This window comes from Corticium candelabrum, chromosome 11 (genome assembly GCF_963422355.1).
Source record: "Corticium candelabrum chromosome 11, ooCorCand1.1, whole genome shotgun sequence".
NCBI classification, from domain to species: Eukaryota; Metazoa; Porifera; class Homoscleromorpha; order Homosclerophorida; family Plakinidae; genus Corticium; species Corticium candelabrum.
Window position 1 is genome coordinate 7,789,832 of NC_085095.1, and position 19,189 is coordinate 7,809,020.

General features: G+C 42.0%; 3 protein-coding genes across 4 annotated transcripts; all 3 read left to right on the plus strand.

Moving 5' to 3' along the window:
- The first annotated feature begins 984 nt into the window (after nucleotides 1–984).
- LOC134186912 (blastula protease 10-like) lies at nucleotides 985–2,728 on the plus strand. Its single transcript, XM_062654998.1, has 5 exons — nucleotides 985–1,162; nucleotides 1,556–1,705; nucleotides 1,898–2,015; nucleotides 2,090–2,360; nucleotides 2,420–2,728. Exons 1-5 carry the CDS (start codon nucleotides 1,066–1,068, stop codon nucleotides 2,642–2,644), a joined length of 861 nt encoding a protein of 286 aa, XP_062510982.1. The 5' UTR covers nucleotides 985–1,065; the 3' UTR covers nucleotides 2,645–2,728.
- A 162-nt stretch (nucleotides 2,729–2,890) lies between these two features.
- LOC134186284 (importin subunit alpha-3-like) lies at nucleotides 2,891–11,523 on the plus strand. 2 transcript variants are annotated; one of them, XM_062654209.1, is made up of 18 exons: nucleotides 2,904–3,009; nucleotides 3,079–3,123; nucleotides 3,254–3,340; nucleotides 3,759–4,113; nucleotides 6,523–6,605; nucleotides 6,672–6,758; nucleotides 6,814–6,858; nucleotides 6,978–7,040; nucleotides 7,288–7,356; nucleotides 8,318–8,446; nucleotides 9,241–9,294; nucleotides 9,354–9,404; nucleotides 9,468–9,539; nucleotides 10,521–10,589; nucleotides 10,662–10,703; nucleotides 10,757–10,814; nucleotides 10,896–10,990; nucleotides 11,284–11,523. In XM_062654209.1, exons 1-18 carry the CDS (start codon nucleotides 2,947–2,949, stop codon nucleotides 11,377–11,379), a joined length of 1,563 nt encoding a protein of 520 aa, XP_062510193.1. In that variant the 5' UTR covers nucleotides 2,904–2,946; the 3' UTR covers nucleotides 11,380–11,523. The 2 variants fall into 2 exon arrangements, with proteins under 2 accessions (XP_062510192.1, XP_062510193.1); XM_062654208.1 differs by having other exon boundaries at nucleotides 2,891–3,009; nucleotides 6,523–6,758.
- A 781-nt stretch (nucleotides 11,524–12,304) lies between these two features.
- Nucleotides 12,305–16,048, plus strand: LOC134186902 (calcium-activated chloride channel regulator 1-like). Its single transcript, XM_062654987.1, has 8 exons — nucleotides 12,305–12,730; nucleotides 12,880–13,044; nucleotides 13,237–13,362; nucleotides 13,430–14,161; nucleotides 14,232–14,555; nucleotides 14,622–14,892; nucleotides 14,960–15,355; nucleotides 15,426–16,048. Exons 1-8 carry the CDS (start codon nucleotides 12,314–12,316, stop codon nucleotides 15,764–15,766), a joined length of 2,772 nt encoding a protein of 923 aa, XP_062510971.1. The 5' UTR covers nucleotides 12,305–12,313; the 3' UTR covers nucleotides 15,767–16,048.
- Nucleotides 16,049–19,189: the final 3,141 nt, after the last annotated feature.

Consider the following 19,189-nt stretch of genomic DNA (forward strand, 5'->3'; position numbering starts at 1 on the left):
AGCGTTGATACAGCGACGTAAGGTGAGCGAGAACAAAGACGAGTGAGGAGTGCTAGATGTTCCGACTACACGCGTAGCGTACGTGAAGGTAACGCCCACTATTTCTAATTGGATTCAACCGATCGCGATCGAATCCACCTCGCTATGTGGATCGGACGGATCGCGATCGAGTTGCAAGTGTGGACAGCGTTGCGGTTGGATCGCGATCGAATCGCGATCCAGTTGCCAGTGTGGACAGGCCTTAAGTGTACAGAGTAGTGCCTAGACAAACAATTAATTAATTAATTATCAAACAGCTACGACGTGTACGTATACAATGTACAGTAGTAGGTACATTGTGTTGATTTTATCTCTCTAGCATTGTTGTGAAGGAACTTGAGATAACATGACTGAGAGACTAAACAGCTCTATCTAGCTATAGCGTTGCGCTTGCAAACACGAGCAGACCACACAATACAATACATTCTAACACAACCGGCAAGACATCAAAAGAGTCATCTAGAAATTAAAACACTCGAGTTTCATTTCACTGTACACTCTAAATAAAAGTATTTGTCTAAAAAAGTTTTGCATCATCTCTACATCCGCCTCGCCTTGTAGTTGCCACACCGTTTCAAGGAACTTTTTTGTAGGCGAGGTTTCTATTAAAAGAAAACAAATCGGACGACTAAATCTAGTTAGCGGCGATAAGCAGGCATTGCTTATTGAAATAGCAAGGAGATGAGGCTATGCATGGGGTAGCAGCACGGGAATATCATGTTTACGACTTGGTTGGAGAGTGAGGTCTCCATGCGACATATGAAAACACTAACATGTTTACAGTTAAGTCATTACGCGCTAATGTCAACAATTTTGCGTGTGTTGGGTTCGAATCCCTACCTGTACACGCAACATCCGCTTGCGGTTGGTCGGAATTGCCACAAAGAGCCAATCACAAGATAGCACACCAACTCGCGACGTATTTAGTTCGCCGTTGCAGGTGGAGTGCCACATTTCAATCCGCAGCGGGCTAATCCAGATTTGATCAGCGACTACGTGTCTTGCCTCTTCATTTTCTGCGCAACGATGTTCTCTCTATTACTTTTTCTATTGATTCTGGTCTCACACAGTGAACAAAAAGTGATTGTTAGACAAGCAAGAACAGAGCTGGAGATCAATGAAGGTAAGTAGGACATTTACAGTAAGGCTTCTCGTGCAGCTTCTTGCTTAGTGTTGCCGCACTGACGCATGACGTCGACTAGAGCCTTCCTGTTGTACCCCACACTTTGTTTGTGCGTCATATCTACTTTTCTAGAGGTGGTGGGGTTTGCGCACACTTCCGATTGTTTGTTTACATGAAGCCAACACTGCAGGCCGCTTGAGTCATTACAACTGTTTATTTACTGTGAGCGCGGTCTCTCCTGCCATACCCCACACCACTGTTCTTAACATTTTGCGCCGTCTGCTTGCGCATGACCGCCTATTGTATCTACATCATGTGTGATTGTCGGCCGTGTACCGTCTAATTAATCAGTGTCTAATTAATTAGTGTCTAATTAATTTATCGTGTCTGCAGCCGTTGGTGTAACTGAAGGGGACAGTCGCCCTCTAGTGGAAGGAGACATCGTCTCTTGGACTTCAGATCGTAGCAAACGTTCTCTCATGCGAGATCGAGATTTGACCTGGCCGAATGGTGTGGTTCCTTTCGAGATGTCGCCAAGACTTGGTGAGACTTCGAATAGTGATGTAGGTGTGGTGATAAGGGGAAGCCCCTAGCGTGAGATGGAGACCGCACACTCAATATGAAAATTGCCGTCTCTGTTCACGTTTTGCGTGTTCTCTTGTTTATTGCACGTGAAAACTGCAACAAAACGTACGCACTGTTACTAGAATTTGTAAAACGCAACGTTGTCGATAGGTTGGAATGGTCGGAAAGAGATCATCCGGGCAATGACACACTGGCAGAACCTCACCTGCTTGAGATTTAAGTCGCGGACGTACGAGAAGGACTACGTATTGTTTGTGAAGGAAAGCGGGTAAACGAACTCTTAACATATTCCGTCTTTCCAGGACGGTCACTCGATAAGTCGTCTTGTCTTCTTTGCTGCAGGTGTTGGTCACACGTGGGCAGGGTGGGAGGTATGCAGAAGTTGTCTGTAGGCAGTGAATGTGAGACAATGGGTATTGTTGCACACGAGATCGGACACGCCGTGGCTTTTTGGCACGAACACAGTCGACCCGACAGAAACAAATATATAAAAATTCTCAAGAAGAATGTCAAATCAGAGCGGCTGCATGCATTCGATCGGATGAGCAAAAGCAAAGTCAACTCACTCAAAGTTCCATATGATTTTTTATCAATCATGCATTATGATGAAAATGTTAGAAAGAAGACTAATGTGCTTACTGCTCTAGTTCTTACTGTTTGTCATTGTCTAAGGCATTTTCGAAGAACACCAGACCGACTATCCAGCTTCGACATGAATGGAAGGGCAAGACTTTGAAGTTGGGTCAGAGAGATGGGCTCAGTGAGTTGGATGCCATGCAGGCGAAGATGTTGTACGGATGTGATGGTTGGAAATCAGACAAGCAGACACGCAAGAGGAGAAAGCAATTGAGGAGTCAAACAGAAGTCGTGAAAAACGTGAAGACAAATAAGTACTGATATTGAGTAACTCCACTGTTGCCTAAATTATGTAGTAGTAAACTGTTGTATTTTATTAATATTATATTAAATATAAAATTTAATGTCAATCGCATCACGTGATTTTGTTACTCGGTCACGTGTGTCGAAGCTTGCGTTATATTGCATGACGTCATGTTGTCACGGGCTACAACCAATGAACTCCGCGTACGGCGTCAAGACCCGGTGAGTTTGAAACGTGTGCGCAGCTAGAACACGCAGATTTGAATTATCAGCCGTTCGTTGAAGTTGCGTTCGTCGTTCTTGCTTCTTCCTCGCTCACCATGCCTATATCTAAAGAAAACTCACGTATAAAATCATTCAAAAACAAAGGACTCGACCAAGAGGTAAGCACAAGAGCCTCTTAGTGGGAACCCTCATCACCAGACTGCCGTTTCTCTCGTCCTTTCTTCCAGGAAATGCGCCGAAGACGAAATGACCGAACCATCGAGCTTCGAAAGGTTGGTGATACTCAGATAGCCCGTCGTGGTGCTTGTTGAGTCACTTTTCCGGGTTTAGAGTACAAATCTTACTGCAATTATGTTGCTAGGCTAGAGGAATGTTTGACTTGTTATTCTCTGTTTGTTCTAGACGAAAAGAGACGAGCAAATGCTCAAGCGTCGGAACGTGGCTGTCGATGACGAGCCTTTCAGTCCGCTCAAAGACGCAAACCAGATGGTAGCTATACTCGTGTGTGTCACATTTACTCTAAATAGAGTGGGTTCCTGTTTGTTTTGTGGGTAAATGCACTTATTGAGTTAGGAGTTTTCTTTGCACAATATTTCTCTTATATAAATTTGCTTTCAATTTCGCCACGTGTTGTGAAAAGTCTTGTCTACGTGAATGTGTTCTCTTTCTCTCTCTCGTGTTGTTGAGTGGATAGAGAGAAGAAGGAAACCAGAGACAAGTAACAGGGCTAAACATAGTACAGTAATAAAGTATTGGCTATTCACATAAATTGTGTCTAAAAGCTGCAGCGCTGTGGAGCATCAGTCAACAAAGATTACAGAATGATTGAAATAGATTAATATAATTTTATCTATTTTTAAAATAATGTTGTCCTTGCAAACCCTATAGACCAGTTTTTTTATTTTAGGCATTTCCGGCTTCTTTGTCTGACATTTGGGACAAGATTAATAATCCTTCATCTGCAATACAACTAGAAGGTGTGCAAGCTGCTCGCAGGATGCTTTCTCGTGAACGAAACCCACCCGTGGAATCAATCATAAACTCTGGATTTATTCCTCTTCTGGTCAACTTTCTGAAGACGTCTGATAACCCTACGATTCAGTTTGAAGCCGCCTGGGCTCTAACGAACGTGGCATCCGGTACTAGTGAACAGACACGAGCCGTTGTCACTGCCGGAGCTACCCTACCGTTCATCAAGTTACTCTCATCACCGAAGACAAACGTTGCTGAACAAGCTGCTTGGGCATTGGGTAACATTGCAGGTAAGGATGGTAACTGACGCATTACGAGTTACAGTCGTACGGTAACATATTAAATGGAGCTTGAAATGGAGATGGCGTTGCTAGATAGACTCGAGTTTTGAGTCAGTTTAGGAACAAGAGGCGAGGAGGGCATGACCAAATGAATGAGGAACTATACCACAACCATTTACCAGATGCACTCCAACTCAACTCTCATTACTGTGTGTGTGTGTGTGTGTGTGTGTGTGTGTGTGTGTGTGTGTGTGTGTGTGTGTGTGTGTGTGTGTGTGTGTGTGTTAGTGATTCAATTCCTCGAGAAGCTTATGGATTGCTCTACAGAAAAATAGGAATTCCTGAAACCGTTGTAGCCCTGATCAAGTCATTTCATGAAGGAATGACAACATGGATTCATGTTCATGGAAAACACTTGGCAGAGATTGAAGTAGAAAATGGCTTATGTCAAGGATGTTGCTTGTCTCCAACTTTATTCAATTTGTACATGTGCTTGTAGCCTCGAATTTCCAGACCAGATAGCTCGCAAAGCGTGTGAACTCTAGTCTGGACCAAGTCGATACTAAAATGATTTCGGAAGTATTTATCAAGAGCGATGCTAAATGGTAGTCTAACAGCATAAGATCGTTTTATCTAGATCAACATATCATTTGTAAATGCCATGAGATCTCACGAACAAAGAAGAGACGTCTGCCGTGTTTGCGGTGATATCTTAGTGGACGGCATGAAACGACGACTCTTTGATTCTTCGTCAGACCGCTAGCTAGTCTAACCGCTCGACCAGTTGTCAAAGGTGATGGTCTAGCGACACTGCTGTGCATGTCCTGTCACCGCAAGCTTGAAAATATCGAAAAACTGAAGCTGAAACTAAAAACTAAGATGTGTGCGTGCACCAGAGTCTTCATCACTGTTCTGGTGTGCACTTAGCCGCCCATGAGGATTTCACACGTGTGCAATCAGCGTTAGTGCACTTAGCATAACCAATTATTGCTAAACCAATCAGAATTTACAACCGACATTCCGGTTGTAAGGAGCTGATTGGCTTAGAAGGCTATTTCCGAAATCATTTTAGCATCGACTTGGTCCAGACTAGAGTTCGTGCGCTTTGCGTGCTCTCTGGTCTGGAAGTTCGAGGCTAATGTGCTTGGTGACTAACAATCGGCAAGAAAGAATAGATGATGTAGGAATTGCTTTTAAATACAAGATAGATGGTAAATTGTTCTTCAGACGATACATAAAGCATTCAAAACAATTCAAGATACTAGAATGCCAATTTGCTGATGACGCGGCTATTCTGACAACGACACAGTCAGGTGCAGAAAGAGCTATATCCGAGTTTGCAACAGTTTCTTCAGATTTTGGTCTGACAGTGAGTTTTCAAAAACCAAGTTATAAGTAGGAGGAAAAGATGACAATGATGATGACAAGAGCGTTGATGGTTGGCAATGAGTCTGTTGAATCTGTGTCAGAATTTTCTTATCCTGACACAACAATAACAACATTGGGTCGTTCTACAGCCGAAGTACAATGAAGGATTGCCAAAGCATCTAGAATTTTTTGGTGCTCTAACAGTAGGAGTGTTTGGAAACAAAGCCTGTCAATACCAACAAAACGCAGAGTTTATGAATTGTGCGTTTTGTCTATACTTTTATACGAAGCTGGATGTTGGACACCACTGCGTTGTGATTTGAAAAAGATAGAAGCGTTTTACAATTGGTGTGTTAGATCTGTTTTGGGTATATCAAGAAATCCAGCAGTGGAAACACCTCTTTTCAACGAGTGCTCTGTTAACAAGACGGGGTGACATGGAGGATATAACAGTAAAAGTACTGCAGCATAAAGACAACTAGAATGGTTGGGTCATTTGGCAACGATGGCTGATGACAGAATTCCCAAAAGAATTTTTTTCGGATAGCTACCCCATTCAAGACCACCAGGAAGCCCTCGAAAACATTGGAGGCACAATGTGAAAAAGATCTAAAAGAATCAGGCCTACTCGATGATTTGTGGTACACCAGGGCAACATCACAGACAGAATGGAGACACGGTTTACTGTAGATGATGCTTAGCTACTTTGTTCCTTTATGACTAAGAGGTAGCGTGACCGGTTATGGCAGCGATGGATAGTAGTAGTAGTAGTAGTGTGTGTGTGTGTGTGTGTGTGTGTGTGTGTGTGTGTGTGTGTGTGTGTGTGTGTGTGTGTGTGTGTGTGTGTGTGTGTGTGTGTGTTATAGTTAAGACTTTACGTGTTGGCAGGCTGTTTGCTATACTTTTATTAAAATACGATATTTTGCTCTGAAATCGAGGACTCAACTCGCTATTATGTTGCATCGAATTTGAAATATACAAACTGTGTGGGCAACGAATCCCTCATTGTTTGTTGAATTTGCTAAACTTGTGGTTGAATGTACTTTCTAGGTGATGGAGCCGATTTGAGGGACTATGTCATCAAGCAAGGCATCATTCCTCCATTATTACAACTCATCAAGCCCGACACAGGGGTATCCTCTCTGTCTTTCCAGACACTGCTGTTTATCATTATCAACTTGTGTTTTTTATTTTGCCAGATTTCGTTTCTACGGACTGTTGCTTGGGCGTTATCTAACTTGTGCAGGAACAAGAACCCGTCTCCTCCATCAGAAGCAGTTTCCATGGTAATTGTTTTCGTGTGTTTGCATCTCTTTGTGTTTTAGTGTAGTTTGTGTCTAGATTCTTCCCGCTCTTTGCCATCTTATTCACAATGGGGACACCGAGGTGTGTGTGTGTGTGTGTGTGTGTGTGTGTGTGTGTGTGTGTGTGTGTGTGTGTGTGTGTGTGTGTGTGTTTTGTGATGATTTGATGTCAGAATTTTGTGAACAAACGTTGTGTACCAGGTGGTTGCTGATGCTGCTTGGGCTTTGTCGTATCTTACTGATGGACCCGAGGAAAAGATTCAAGTGAGAAACAAAATGATACAAACACAAGAACACACCCAATCAATTGTTTGTTTATTTCTTTACCTGTTTGTTTGTCTTTGTTTGTCTTTTCTCTATTTACTCTATTGTTGTGTTGTGTATTTGTGTACCTGTTTGTCTGTCTTTCATCTAGCTCGTCTTTTTTGTTTGTATTTGTATATTTTTTGTTGATATCAGTGCTTTTTGTGACGTTTTCTTGTATTGATTTGAGTACATGGAATTTGTTTAGGTTGTGGTTGATGCTAACATACTGCCTCGACTTGTCACATTGCTTGCCTATCAGGAAGTCCGAGTTGTAGTAAGCACAATACATTACAATCTAGCCTCGAAGTTCCAGACCATCTCCCAAAAGAAATGAGAGACGGTCTGGATCAACTTCTGCTCAAACTGAGTTTGGAAGCGATCCGAGTCAGCCACTTGAGTGGCGGCCAATGAACGTCAGAGTTCTGTAATGACATGCACGGCTTCTGGCAAAGGCATGTTCGACAATCGCGTGTAAAGACAGCTCGTAATTGATTGCATGCATGTGCGTCTTTTGTGATGTGAAACTGCACTGGACTGTGCTTTTGAAACAGCACCCAAGGCTCTTGAAATTGATTCAATGCATTCCGAACAGTACGTGGACTGCTGCAGAATACCTAATACCTCTTGAATAGCTGAGACGTCTTTGTTGCGTTTCCCACTGGATCTGGAAAGTCCAAAGTAAATCTACCAAGCACTACTGTCAGTGATGAATGAAGTCTCTAGGTGTGTTGATGGAGCCAGTGGTTATCCGCAGCAGTCGTTCTCGTTGTTTGCCCATTAGAGTCGCTGATGACAGATGAGTGATCGTGTCGTAGACAGATTTTTAGTGACCTAGCTAAAGCAGCTAGAATCTCAGCCAACTGTTCACTTTCTCCAAATAGCCTCCGCTTATTCCAACTTTCAATGAAGGTGCACTTCCACACACGACAAACTTCGGCAGCCATCACAGTTGATTACCATTCACCTTGTTTGCACACACCTCTAAAATGTAGTAATTGATCTCCTATTGTCACATGGGGTGGCATAGCGCTATTATCTAAAGAGGTGTTTTTTACTGTTACAACCCTTCCATTTCACTTAGGTAACTACGCCTACTTCCGAACTCGGTTTGATCAGATGTTGATCGAGACCGTCTCTCATTTTTTTGGGAGACGGTCTGGAACTTTGAGGCTAATTACAATCATACTTTGGTTGTGTAATGTAATAATGTATATAATATTTTATATTTTCTTTAGACACCTGCACTTCGAGCTGTAGGTAATGTTGTTACTGGTTCTGATTCTCAAACACAAGCTGCACTTAATTGTGATTTGCTTCGCTACATTGCGAATTTGTTGCTTCATCCGAAGTCGACCGTTCAGAAGGTAATGGGTAGGGGAGATGAATTGATGTGTCTTGCTTGTTGTATTACTGTATTGGTGTGTCGGTACTGTACAATGTGGTAATATAATTGAATATGAGATTTATTGATTACACTCTTGATGTGGATGTTAGTTGACAGGTAGTAAGCTTTGATGAATGAGACTTTATATTAATTACAATGTGACAAGATGGCCTGATGGTCAAATATTTGGAGGTAAAACATGCTTGGAACACTGTCAAGATTTGTGTGCATGCTTGGCCACTCGTAGACGTGCCACATTTCACGCAAACTCGCGTCAGGACTCCCAAGACAGCAGTAGCTATTCTCATACGTAGACAATGGTTTTTACTAGGAGGTCTGTAGGAGTTGATTATGCTCGTTTTCAGAATGAAGCTAGATGCAACTGTATGGTGCATGCCAGAGACTGTGTTGAGCAATAGAGGTTTAGTCTCACATAGGCAGACCCTTTCCCATCTACATGGTTTGGCTGCGTGAGACTAATAGAGGTTGTGGTTGTGAATGTACAGCAGAAGGGTTCAGTATGTGGATACAGACAGGAACTTTGCAGAAATCGTGAAGATCAATCGTTTGGATCAGTCATCAAAGCTTTATGAAACCTATACAACATTGTGTGTGTGTGTGTGTGTGTGTGTGTGTGTGTGTGTGTGTGTGTGTGTGTGTGTGTGTGTGTGTGTGTGTGTGTGTGTGTGTGTGTGTGTGATCTTTTTATTATAATATTTATAGTCAATTGTAATATTATGTAGGCAGTGTTTATGTAATTCTATTTTCTTTCAGGAAGCTGCCTGGACGTTATCCAACATCACAGCAGGAACCGAAGAACAAATCCAGGTCTAATATCAACTTGAAATTCTTTGGCTTATGCTCACTGTTTCACCCTTGCTGTACAGATGGTACTAGATGCAGGCATCGTGCAACCTCTTGTTGAGATTCTTGCAAAGGTCTTGTCCTTCTTCTCTAACCCAACAACTGTTATTAATCACGATTTAAATTGTTACGTTTAGGCGGATTTTAAAACTCAGAAAGAAGCGGTTTGGGCTGCAACAAATTTCACTTCTGGTGGTTCAGTAGAGCAGGTAGGTTTCACACACACACACACACACACACACACACACACACACACACACACACACACACACACACACACACACATTTCCAGGGAAATTTTATCGAATAGAAAACCTGCCAGCTCTCCATACTTTGCCCTGGACAACCCAAATGTAAATGTTGTATCCAGTCCAAGTCCAACCATCTTGTCCAAACCACTCGGTTTCCTGAATTCTTACTATTGATTACAAGATATTGTTTAATCTCCTAATCAGCAACCCTAACGTCTTGTCTACAAGATGGTTGTGCCTGTGACCTTTAAACTTGCAAATGTGTGCGACATTCTCTGACATTATTTACCAATTTTCCACCATTGATCCAAGATTCCACTTAAGAACAACCATTAACTATGTAACACATAACGTGTGGCTTTTCTTCACGCAACGATCTCACTTGCACTTATTATGACAGACCACTAACACTTTGCAAGATGGCCAGTTGACTTGACCTGCCGTCACGCTTGCTAGCTGTTGTAACAACTTGGGTCGACATCACAAGGATGTGACTGAGTGTTGTCCCACCCCACATACACACACTAGAATATTTTTTAAGCATCATACTGGTGTGTTATTGTTCTTCATTTATGTTACCTTAACCTCAAGTCATTAGCAGGGCATTACAACTTGTAGGTAAGGGTGTGACCAATAAATGGAAGTAGTAGGCCATAACACATGTTTAGTGTGTTGGTCTTTGATGTCTAATATGACATGTGGTAACAGGTAAGAGGAATGGTTATGGCCCTCCCAGGTCACATCCTACCTCCTAGAGATCCTACCATAGATCGATTATGGTCAACAGTGGTCACAGCATGTACTGTAGACATGACACAAGGCTTCACATTATTGTTTTATAAGTAGGTGTGCTTCAGAAGTTCTAGGGTTGTGGCTGGCGTGTGTCAGTCCTGGTCCAGGTAGAGGTAGTAGTAATGAGTGTCTAATTGTGATTTGTAGGTGGTTTACCTGGTACAGTGTGGTGTGTTGAAGCCATTGTGTGACTTACTGGATGTAAAGGATGCCAAGGTTCTTACTAACTGGTTATTTGGTGTTGAAATCATATCTTTGGTGTCTAACGAGATGACCTTTGTATTGCAGACTGTCACTGTTATTTTGGATGGCTTGTCTAATATTCTTGGTGTAAGCTTGCTGAGGGTTGGGTTGTTGGAGGTTTGATGTTCTTTGTTCTACAGGCAGCTGCATCTCTGAAGGAAGTTGACCAAGTTGGTATGATGATTGAGGAAGCGGGAGGTGAGTTGATGATTGTGGCAATGGTACACGTGAGGGATGGGGATGAACTGATAGGTGGGATGTGGTGTGGAATGTTTATAGGACTTGACAAAATTGAAGCTCTGCAGAGTCATGAGACTGAAGCTGTCTATAAATTGGCATTTACTATAATTGACAAATATTTCTCATCAGAAGAGGTGAGTTTACAATCATAAATCAATTAAAATGTTTGTCTGTTTGTCTGTCTGTTTGTCTGTCTGTCTGTTTGTTTGTATGTGTTTGTTTGTCTACTTGTTGTTTTGTGTACATGTATATGTGCATCTATTTCTTTTGTGAATGTTCATTGGTTTGTGTAACTCATTGGCTTTTCATTGCTTTTCAATACTGAGTTGTAAAGTATGATGACCTATACATGTACCCTTACCTTTTGCTACTTAGTAGCGGTATCTGCAAGTTTTGTGCTAGTACTGTATTTGTCTGTAATATTTAGGAGGGAGAAGATGAGTCCATTGCTCCTGCGACTACTGAGAATGGCATGTTTCAGTTTGGTTCCACTGCTATTCCGCAAGAAGGGTTCAACATCTAAATAATGAGGATTCTTTACTAAAAACTGTTAGAGCCTTAATTAAGAACTTTTCTTTAGTGAAATTGATGTTACTTAGTGGTCGTTGTAAGCCTTCTATTTTCTTGTGAGTTGAGAAAAATAAGATGAATTGAATGATGCAAAAGATATTCTTGCACTGTGCAATCATTTCCTTTATGAAAGTGGATCACAAGTCTAGTGCGCTATCATATAGAGCAACACAGAAGGTCAACAATAATTACTAGAGCTAAGTTTATTCCTATGGCCACCGCCGCAAATTATAGATGTAGTTTCTCCAGCAGTTATTCATAGACAAACTTGAATAATCATTTACGCAAATGCAAAGCAGAAACGAGCCATATTTGTACACTTGAAATATGAGAGAGCTACTGTGGTTTCCTGCTGTGTCCATCTCATGTTTATGATATGCCCTGCTGTCAAGCAAACTCGGGGCAAATGTTACCTTTCTGGCTTTTCCCATGTTTGTTTTTCAAATTTGTGTGTTAGTTAATTATTAATTAATTAATGTAACTACTAAAGAAGGGCGAACAGTGAAGTACAGCAAATGTATGCTCGCATTACATCAATAGAATCTGTGAATAGATTCGCGGGAAAAAAGGATGTCAGATCAGCTACAATATCAACGAATTTACTAGCGGCTATCATCAAGTGTAGGATATGACAAATACAATCCGGGATGATGAAAGCAAGAATTACGTGTAAGACAACTTCAAGTTCCTAGTACACTATTGTGTAATTAATGTAAAGAGTGTAGTACAGCGTACTGTACTCTAATATCGTACATCGGAAATTACACGAGGTGCAATACATAGGCGTGGCCATGCGTATCAAACGGAAATGATGACATCATTGCTTTCCTATATTAAAGGCTTCGCCCTCCTACTGTACCATTCAGTACACGGTTTCTTTGCTTGACATGACCTACAAAGAAGTCTTCTTTCTTTCACTTCTCTCATGGGCAGCCAACGGGCGTGTTACGCTCACCACTAACGGCTATGAAGGTCTCGTGATCGCCATCGGTGAAAATGTAGCAGAAGATTTCTCACTGATAGAGCGCATCAAGAGTGTCATGGCCAATGCATCATCCTACCTCTACACGGCTACAAAACGAAGAGCATATTTCAAAGATGTGACAATATTGGTTCCAGAAACGTGGAGCGACAGAACGATATACGAGCCCAGAACGATCGAACGCTTTGAGTCTGCTGAAATCAGAATCGACGAGCCGGTCTTTCCTGGCGCTCATAGCGCCTACGTTCAGGTGTCGGCTCTCAAGTGTGGCATGTCGGGCATCTACATGCACATCACTCCACGTAGACTGACGGATGAGAAGGTAAGGTCGCTTGAAACCTTTATTTTCCGGTTTAGCTAACTAACTAGTGGTGATAAGTGACGGTTCACGGTACAACTTTAGTCTGGCTTCGATTACTGTTGTCGTAAAGGTTTGCGGTTTCTATAGTTAATGTCGTCGTGATTTTCTAGATCAACAATATTACTCCGTCTGCGAAGATGATCGTTCACGAGTGGGGCCATTTGCGGTGGGGTGTATTTGACGAGTATGCAAATAATGTGCGGAGACTTGTTTATCCGTCAAGCAGCGGCACTGGAACAGAGGCCACAGCCTGCTCCGTTAACTTTGCCAAAGAGGTATGTGGATGACATTCTTTGTTATTGTTTGGCTGCAGTACGAGGGTCGTTGCTATGCAATTAGTTTGTGTTGCGGTTGTGTATTTATAGCAGGGTACGTAGTTTCCTCGTACTTTGTGCATGTCTTGGAACTAATTTGCATGGTTGTGATGTTTGGTTGTAATGCTGACTGTATGTTCTGATTATGTGCAGGGCAAAGTAACAAATGCTGTAGGAAGTGACTGCTCTCCTTTTAATGTTCACAGTTCGTGTCGATATGAACCACCCAAGAATCCCACTGCAAGAGCGTCCATTATGTTCAAGCAATACATTTCTTCGGTGAATATCTACGGCTTAATTAACATTATATAATACGACAACTAATATGTGATATTTATGTTTGCAGGTCAACACTTTTTGTGATGATGGAGATGACGAGTCAACTAAGCATAATGCAATGGCTCCAAACAGTCAGAACATCTATTGTCAGTACAGGAGCACGTGGGATGTCATCCAATCTCACGATGACTTCAAGGATGGGAATAACCCACCCGGTCGTATTGACAGAAATACAAAGCCAAAGTTCAGTATCGTTAGGTCTGGTTCACAAAGAGATAATGTTGTCTTAGTTTTGGATCTGTCTCGAAGCTTGAGAGTTGGAAATAGAATTGATGCATTGAGACAAGCAGCTCGACTGTTTATTGCTGGTGTTGGAGATGGCACATCGATCAGTTTAGTTACCTTTCAGGACAGTGCCGCCAAACGTCTTGCTCTCACTGAAATTATGAATAGCAAGGATCGAAAAAATGTCATGAAAATGTTGCCAACAAAAGATGAGTTGAAAGGAGGAACAAGCATTGGAGCTGGCATCAAAGAAGCACTAGAAGTTCTCACAGGTTTAGAGATTGATGACACAACGAAACCAAGTGATATTCCTCCATCTGGTGGAACTATTGTAGTCATAACTGATGGAGAAGAGACTGCAAGACCATATATAGAGTCAATAGTTCCATTGGTGTCTGCAGCTAAAGTGATGGTTTTTCCTATTGGCCTTGGTCCACATGCCTCAACAAACTTGAATCTTTTAGCTGAGCCAACAAGCAGAGTGACTTACTTTGTTGACACGGATGAGAAGCATGTATGTTTTGTGTATTCTATTATTTAGTATAGATAAATACTAAATCATGATGTATTATGTTTTTGTACAGACATCAACTCAGAAATTGAGTGAAGCGATGGTGACTGTGTTGGATCTGATGACCCCATCACACACTAATCATACCATCCATCTGCACAGTATGTCTGTTTCGGTGTCTCCAATGGAGCGTGTACGTGGACATGTAATAGTTGATGTGGAGGTGGGAATGCATACAGTGTTCATGTTTATGTGGAGTAAACTTGTGACAGGAAAAAAAACTGTTCATGTTACTCTAATTTCACCATCAGGCAAACTAATGAACAAAACCAACTCTGCATTTCACTTGGATCGATCATTTATGACTATTCAGATCTCACCATTTGACAAAGCTGAGGTATGAACACTGTCTTGTTTTGGGTTGATTATGAGTATACTAATTGCTTTTATGTGTGTTGTGTAGTCGGGTACATGGAAATATGAAATTTACAATCCAGGAACTGTGGAACAGTCCATTTCTGTTTCTGTGACATCAAAACAAGCCCATACTGCTAACAATCCCATTACTGTGCAAGCTCGATTGAGTGAAATGATGGTTTCATATCCGAGTCCTGTTATCATCTCTACCGATGTGAAGAAAGGTTATATGGTTGTAGTGGGAGCAACAGTCGAAGCCACAATATCACGATCTGGTATGTCACCCATGACGCTCATGCTTTTGGACAATGGAATTGGTATGCCAACAATTGAAGGTTTTATATAGACTGTCAGTGTTTGTGAACTGTTGATGTGTGTGTGTAGCTCCCGATATGTCAGCTGGAGATGGAACATACACGGCATATTTCACTAACTATACGGGTGATGGACAATACAATGTTGTCGTGAAGGTTGATGCAGCAACCAATACTGCAGAGATGATGCAAATGGTTCAAACGGATGATCTGATGGCTCTTTCTGATGAGGAGATGAAAACTATTGGAATGACAAGACAGCACGAGTCTCGAGAAAGACAGATTATGACAGAGTTTTCAAGAATGCGATCTGCAGGTTCATTCAAACTGATGGGTTTTAATGGCTCAGTGGATCTCATGTCTCCCTCTCGAGTCATGGACCTTAGAGTTGTTCATTCAAGTCGATCAGAATCAACAGCGACATTAAATTGGGTTGCTGCTGGTGATGATGCTTACAGTGGAAAAGGTGTGTGTGCGGTCACAACTTTATGTTTTGTTTATATATTTTATATACTTATTTTGTTTGTTGTTTCTAGCTGATAAATTTAGTTTGAGAATTTCATCAGATTTTCATGAGCTTTTGCGTCGTTTCAATGAGAGTGCTGAAGTGTCATATTCCAATATAGTGGGTGGCTCACTGATACCAGTTGAGGGAGGAAACGTACAAGAAGTGACTGTCAAGGTGCCACAGGAGGCAGACACATACTTTGCAGCTTTAGAGACTTATGATAAATATGGAAATCCATCAGGTGTGTCCAACATCGTTCAACTTGATTTGCAAGAAAACAGTGGAGCAATAAACATATCAGGGTCATTAGTGAAGTCAGTAATGCTAATTCTGCTGTCATTTGTATTAAGAACATTTGTGCAGTTATAGTAGGAGATGATTTATGTTTGTTGTTATTCAGACACAAATCATTAGAATTAATTACATCGATTACTAATTTCTATTTATAATTGATTTTGTGTTAGAGCTTAAAATAGTGTTAAAAACGCAGAATGAGTAAACAGCTTGATGTCATGCTGGCCGTGGCTTTACTGTTTCTGTTTTGTGTTACTTTACTTTTAATTAAATTTTGTAGGAAATTGTTACAATAAAGTCTTGTATTAAACATGTCTTGCAGCGTTATTACATGTACTATATCTCATTGATATCTCACTCTCATTGATTGATTAAGTTGAGGTAGCATTCTTGATTGATTTGACTACTGGTGTACTTAAACATACGGGCATTTATCTTCACTGAATTCAGTGACTGACACATCAATTGCTGGTAAGAAACTCTCTATTAGAGTAGAATTTAGAAACCACAGAAGACAGCGCAATTCCTCCATAACCGTCCACACTCTCGTAGTTATGATACCTACTCTCTAGGCACGCTAGCGCATGCGCATTTCATCAGGGTGCTCTCTTTCAAATACTCGGTAATCGCGAGGACTTTGATGCTCTAATTCGCACTGAAGTCGAGTCACTCTAAAGCCTGAATTGTAAGGATCAAGACATTGCAGTAAGAGGTTGCGCTACACGGTAACACCGTGTCTAGTACCTGTCTAGTTCGGGGAATTTTTCGTCTAAAATCGTGATGTGAGGTTGATACACTGGTAAAATTCGACAAGCAATTTTGTACTTTGAGCCAGGTCGACGTTCCCTAGCTAGTACTCTAGGCACGTGACCACGAAAGCACACCTCTCGTTCCCGTACGTGGCTTGTTCTAGCTAGTCACGTCTAGCTTCCTCTGAATAAGCAAGCGCACTCGGTTCACAGTGAGCATGGCACTGTGAAAAGCTTACACTGCTGCTGTGCCCGTCCATCGACACCTACTAGTGACCTAGTTTCACGGATCTAGCTAGCGTCTCAAAATTCGGACGCGAAATCTTTTTCCAACGCAATTGGCACGCTAGGTTGATTCGCGACAGTCAATGGATTTGGCTCGTTCGAACACGCATGCTTCGGATGACCTCTCCGTGATTCGGAATAGAGCACCGCGAACTCAGTCAGAATTGAGTGAAGTCACGCCCTACTATGCCCAGGGTCGTCATTTCCCGAGCAAAGATTTGAGAGTAAAATCTCAACACCTAGTGCTAAAAGTTGATCCTAAAGGACATGATAACTAATTCTAGAGATAGGTACTTCTAGCCAATCTAGCACTAACTCGATTTGCTGCAGTGTTTAGCTAGAGAGAGAGAGAGATCGTACGGTGCCGTTTGATCTTTGCACTTTTTATAATTATTATCACTAGTACTATTGACCTTTATATACGCACGCGTAACCTCTGAACAGCACTCTAGGGAGGGCTACGGGGGATCGAAATTGATTTTCTTGCCAGGGCACTGTACTCGACTAGAGATGTCATTTGCCATAGCTAGACGACACGGCAAAGCAACCTTATCTAGTCGAGATAAGCTCGAGGGCGCATGTACTAAAAAAGTTTACCGTACGTGAACGTGCCTCTTTAGCGAGCCGATTAGAACAGTTTACACGTTTCGACACCTAGATAGATATACTATGGCGTGTAAATGTTGTCTAGCAACGTTAGACAGAGTCGATTCCACCTCGGAGTCGTGCGCGCTAGCGGTGCCGTTGCGCGTTGTAGCTAAGGGCGGAGTTATCCGCTCGAAGTACTCTAGACTTGGCACTGCAGGCGTGTTGCGGTCATTGTAGCAATTGCAAGCGTCGACGCTTCAGAAAAATTTGTTGTCCCTAGCCCTCCCACCCATATCTCCGTCGGTATTCCAACGTGAAAGGCCGGGGGTCGGAGTTTCGGTCTGATGACCGTCTCCTTGCAGCACGGTACGGTTCACGCATGCGCATACCTGGGTTCCGATCCTCGCGCCGGGGCCAAACTTTTCGTCCGGCAAGTCTGGCGAAGTTCGTCCGGCGAAGGTATCCGACGGCGAAGTTACCTGGTGATATACAAGACTATGAAGATCCGACGAAGGTAAGGAATCAATCAATGAATGTCAAATTACGCCGGTAGTATCTTTTGCTTAGTGAGGTCGGTAAAGCGTATTGATTAGAGCTGTTGTAGAAAGTTGGAAAGTTGTTGTGGAAAGAAAAGAGTAAGTAAAAGCGTCTACTCGTTGTGACAATCTTTTTGAGAAAGTTAAGTTAAATAGTTAATATTGTTTACGAAAGTTAAATAGTTGATATTGTTTTAAAAAGTTATTTGGATCCAACTCCAGACATGAAGACATATATGTACGACCGACCTCGTTGAATGTATGACCAACGATGAATGTAAGACCGACCTCATTTGTTGCCTCATTGACTTTACGACCGACCCCATAATTTTACGATCGACCTCATTGAGTCTACGACCGACCTCAGAAAGCAAAACATACCGGCGTAATTTGACACTGATTACACGCCATACTAGACAGGCATACACTAGACATGTGAGCGCGTGGTCTTTCTTGATTGGTTGGACGTGTACCGTCCAGGCTGTTTGGTTCAGTGCACTTTAATTAGCATAATATAATGTTTGGTGAGCTTGTTTCTCTGCGACTCATTACGCGGGTATATATATATATATATATATATATGCCAAATTGATAGTAGATAAGTTAGCTTTGTTTAGCTATGACATGGATTCTTATAGTACAGTTTTAAAAAATTTAAATATATATATATATATATATATATATACATACAGCTCTGGCTAGCTAACTCTAGCCAACTAACACAAACTAAACACAGTTTCTAGGCCTTAAATACACACACGCACACACACACACACACACACACACACACACACACACACACACACACACACACACACATATACAGTTCTAGCTCGTCATCTTTTCGAAGAAAATGTGTGGTGCACGAGTTTGTTCTCATTTTTGTAAAATAAAGCAAAAAACTAAACGACAGACGAAATTCTGATGAATTGATTATTAATATAAGAACGATTTAGGACAATGACGTTATATAACGTTAATTAATTAATTCATGTTCGTCGAGTGCGCAGTCGCATGTTCATCGTCGCAACGCTAACAAAAACCCCGCAGCAGAAGACAACTGCTCGGCAGTCCCGTGCAGCCGCGCTGCCCGCAAAGGCTAAATCCGCGGCGTAAAGGTCAGTGTTTAGGGCAAAAATATGAGAAAGAGGGCGGTGACTCGTCAGATTGAATGAATGAATTAATTAATTAAGGCCCGTGTGGGTGCTTTGCGCATCCTAATGTCTATGCATGAGTGCATGTGCGTGCATGAGTTGTTACTACAGTAGTTTCCTTCTTGGACGACCACCCTCGTGAGCGACCACCTCTTGTTTTTACGACGCGTTTGGCTTGGCACCGAC

Coding starts and splice junctions, on each gene's coding strand:
- LOC134186912 (XM_062654998.1), top strand. CDS start 1,066: ATGTTCTCTCTATTACTTTTTCTATTGATTCTGGTCTCACACAGTGAA. Junction 2,016..2,089: donor TTGTTTGTGAAGGAAAGCGG/GTAAACGAACTC, acceptor TCTTTGCTGCAG/GTGTTGGTCACACGTGGGCA. Junction 2,361..2,419: donor TCATGCATTATGATGAAAAT/GTTAGAAAGAAG, acceptor TCATTGTCTAAG/GCATTTTCGAAGAACACCAG.
- LOC134186284 (XM_062654208.1), top strand. CDS start 2,947: ATGCCTATATCTAAAGAAAACTCACGTATAAAATCATTCAAAAACAAA. Junction 6,759..6,813: donor CATCAGAAGCAGTTTCCATG/GTAATTGTTTTC, acceptor GTTTGTGTCTAG/ATTCTTCCCGCTCTTTGCCA. Junction 6,859..6,977: donor TTCACAATGGGGACACCGAG/GTGTGTGTGTGT, acceptor GTTGTGTACCAG/GTGGTTGCTGATGCTGCTTG.
- LOC134186902 (XM_062654987.1), top strand. CDS start 12,314: ATGACCTACAAAGAAGTCTTCTTTCTTTCACTTCTCTCATGGGCAGCC. Junction 13,363..13,429: donor TCAAGCAATACATTTCTTCG/GTGAATATCTAC, acceptor TTATGTTTGCAG/GTCAACACTTTTTGTGATGA. Junction 14,893..14,959: donor GCTTTTGGACAATGGAATTG/GTATGCCAACAA, acceptor GTGTGTGTGTAG/CTCCCGATATGTCAGCTGGA.